The sequence below is a fragment of the Moschus berezovskii genome, chromosome 8, assembly GCF_049115385.1.
Source record: "Moschus berezovskii isolate FMDL1 chromosome 8, NW_MosBer_1.0, whole genome shotgun sequence".
In the NCBI taxonomy this organism is placed as follows: Eukaryota; Metazoa; Chordata; class Mammalia; order Artiodactyla; family Moschidae; genus Moschus; species Moschus berezovskii.
Genome location: NC_142467.1, coordinates 103,033,160 through 103,035,057, shown reverse-complemented (window position 1 = coordinate 103,035,057; position 1,898 = coordinate 103,033,160). Strand labels below are relative to the sequence as shown.

General features: G+C 39.9%; 1 protein-coding gene across 1 annotated transcript; it reads right to left on the bottom strand.

The window, feature by feature from the left end:
• Nucleotides 1-379: 379 nt before the first annotated feature.
• On the bottom strand, nucleotides 380-1,327 carry LOC148777169 (olfactory receptor 7A10-like). Its single transcript, XM_088838400.1, has one exon. It carries the CDS (start codon nucleotides 1,325-1,327, stop codon nucleotides 380-382), a length of 948 nt encoding a protein of 315 aa, XP_088694526.1.
• Nucleotides 1,328-1,898: the final 571 nt, after the last annotated feature.

Here is a 1,898-nt window from a genome sequence, read left to right as displayed (position 1 = left end):
TTTACTAGCATGTCAGATTAGTGCTATTGCGCGGTGCCAAAGAATGTTCAAACTACCGCACAGTTGCTCAACATTACTCCTAATAAATTCTTCATAATTCTATGATATTCCATCAAAGAAATGGAATTTCCAAACATTTGGAAAGAGAGGAAAATGAAAAGAGAGGAAAATGGTGGGTAGGAAAAGATAAAAACTGTCTACGTGTAAGACTGAGAATAAAGCATAATAAGAGGGTTCCTAAAATTCTATAAAGATACTGAATTTAAAGAAGGAAAAAAACATGAAGTCCCAAAAAATAAATGCAAGGAGCAAATTTTATTTCACAACGATCAAAGAACAATTTCTGGTTTTGATACTTTGAGTTATGCAATCCAGAGCACTAGTGTAATTGGCCTTTTATACTTGGCATCAAATACAATCTCTTTAGACCCTCTTTTATATCTCGGTTTCTCAGACTGTAGATGAAAGGGTTCAGCATGGGTGTGACCACAGTGTACATCACCGAGGCCATTGTACTTGAATGTGAGCTGTGGGTAGCAGCAGAGCTAAGGAACACTCCTAGGACTGTAAAATAAAATAGGGAGACAACCAAGAGGTGAGATGCACAGGTGGAAAATGCTTTATACTTCCCCTGGGCTGATGAGATTTTACATATGCAGGAAACTATTTTACAGTAAGAGTAAAGGATACCAGCAAAAGGACCACCACCCATCAGGACAACTCCAAAATACATCACAATATTATTAAGAAAGTTGTCAGAACTGGCAAGTTGTACCACCTGACTGAGTTCACAGAAAAAGTGGGGTATTTGCACAAGTGGACAGAAGGACAATCGCAACACCATTAGGCTGTGTAACAAGGAATACAAGGCAATCAGCACCCAGGATATCAAAACAATCAGTCCACAGAGCCGGAGGCTCATGATGACCGTGTAGTGCAGGGGGTGGCAGATGGCCACATACCGATCATAAGCCATCACACTCAGGAGAATGTCATCTAATCCTCCAAACAGTATGTAAAAATATATCTGGGTGATGCAGCCTTCATAGGTGATACCTTTGCTCTTTTTCTGGATGTTCCAAAGCATCTTTGGGATGGTGGTGGAGGTGAAACGGATGTCTACAAAGGACAGGTTGGAGAGGAGGAAATACATGGGAGTGTGGAGGTGGTAGTCTGAGCTTATGGCCAGGATGATGAGCAGGTTTCCAAGCACAGTGATTAGGTACATGCAGAAGAAAAGCCCAAATATGAGAGCCTGCAGTTCTTGTCCTTCTGAAAGTCCCAGAAGAAGAAATTCTGAAATTCGTGTATTATTCCCTGATTCCATGGGGTGGAGGTCCCTAACAGGAAAAAGGAAAATACCATGACTAGTTTGCACACAAACTGGAATAATTCACATAGCTGAAATACTGCAATTTCTATTTAGCCTTCAAGTAATTGATCTTAATACCTTATTTATAGAAAAGTTCTCTTCCAAAGTATACTCCATTTCATCTCTGACAAAGAATTTTTGTCCCATTCTCATCATATTGGCAAAGAGCTCATATATTCTAGAGTTCTAATGAGGTATTTCTTCATTTATCTGAGAAATACATATTTAGTGCTGACCCAGTAGAAAGTGCTGAAAAATAAGCCTCTCACAATGCAAGGATGGTGAATAAGGATATTCAAATAAAATATGATAGAATATGTCAGAATGTCACACGTGCTATGAAAAAACAAACCCAGGTATAAAGGAGAGAGTGGCAGGAGGTGTTATTTTGTCCCGAGTGTTCAGGGAAGAGCTTCAAACTAGGTGATGTTTGAAGAAAGAGAGAAGAAGCCTTTGTGACAGCAGAAGAAGTGTGTGCCTGGCAAAGCAAGCTGCCACTGCTAAGGACCAGACAGAGATGCTTGTT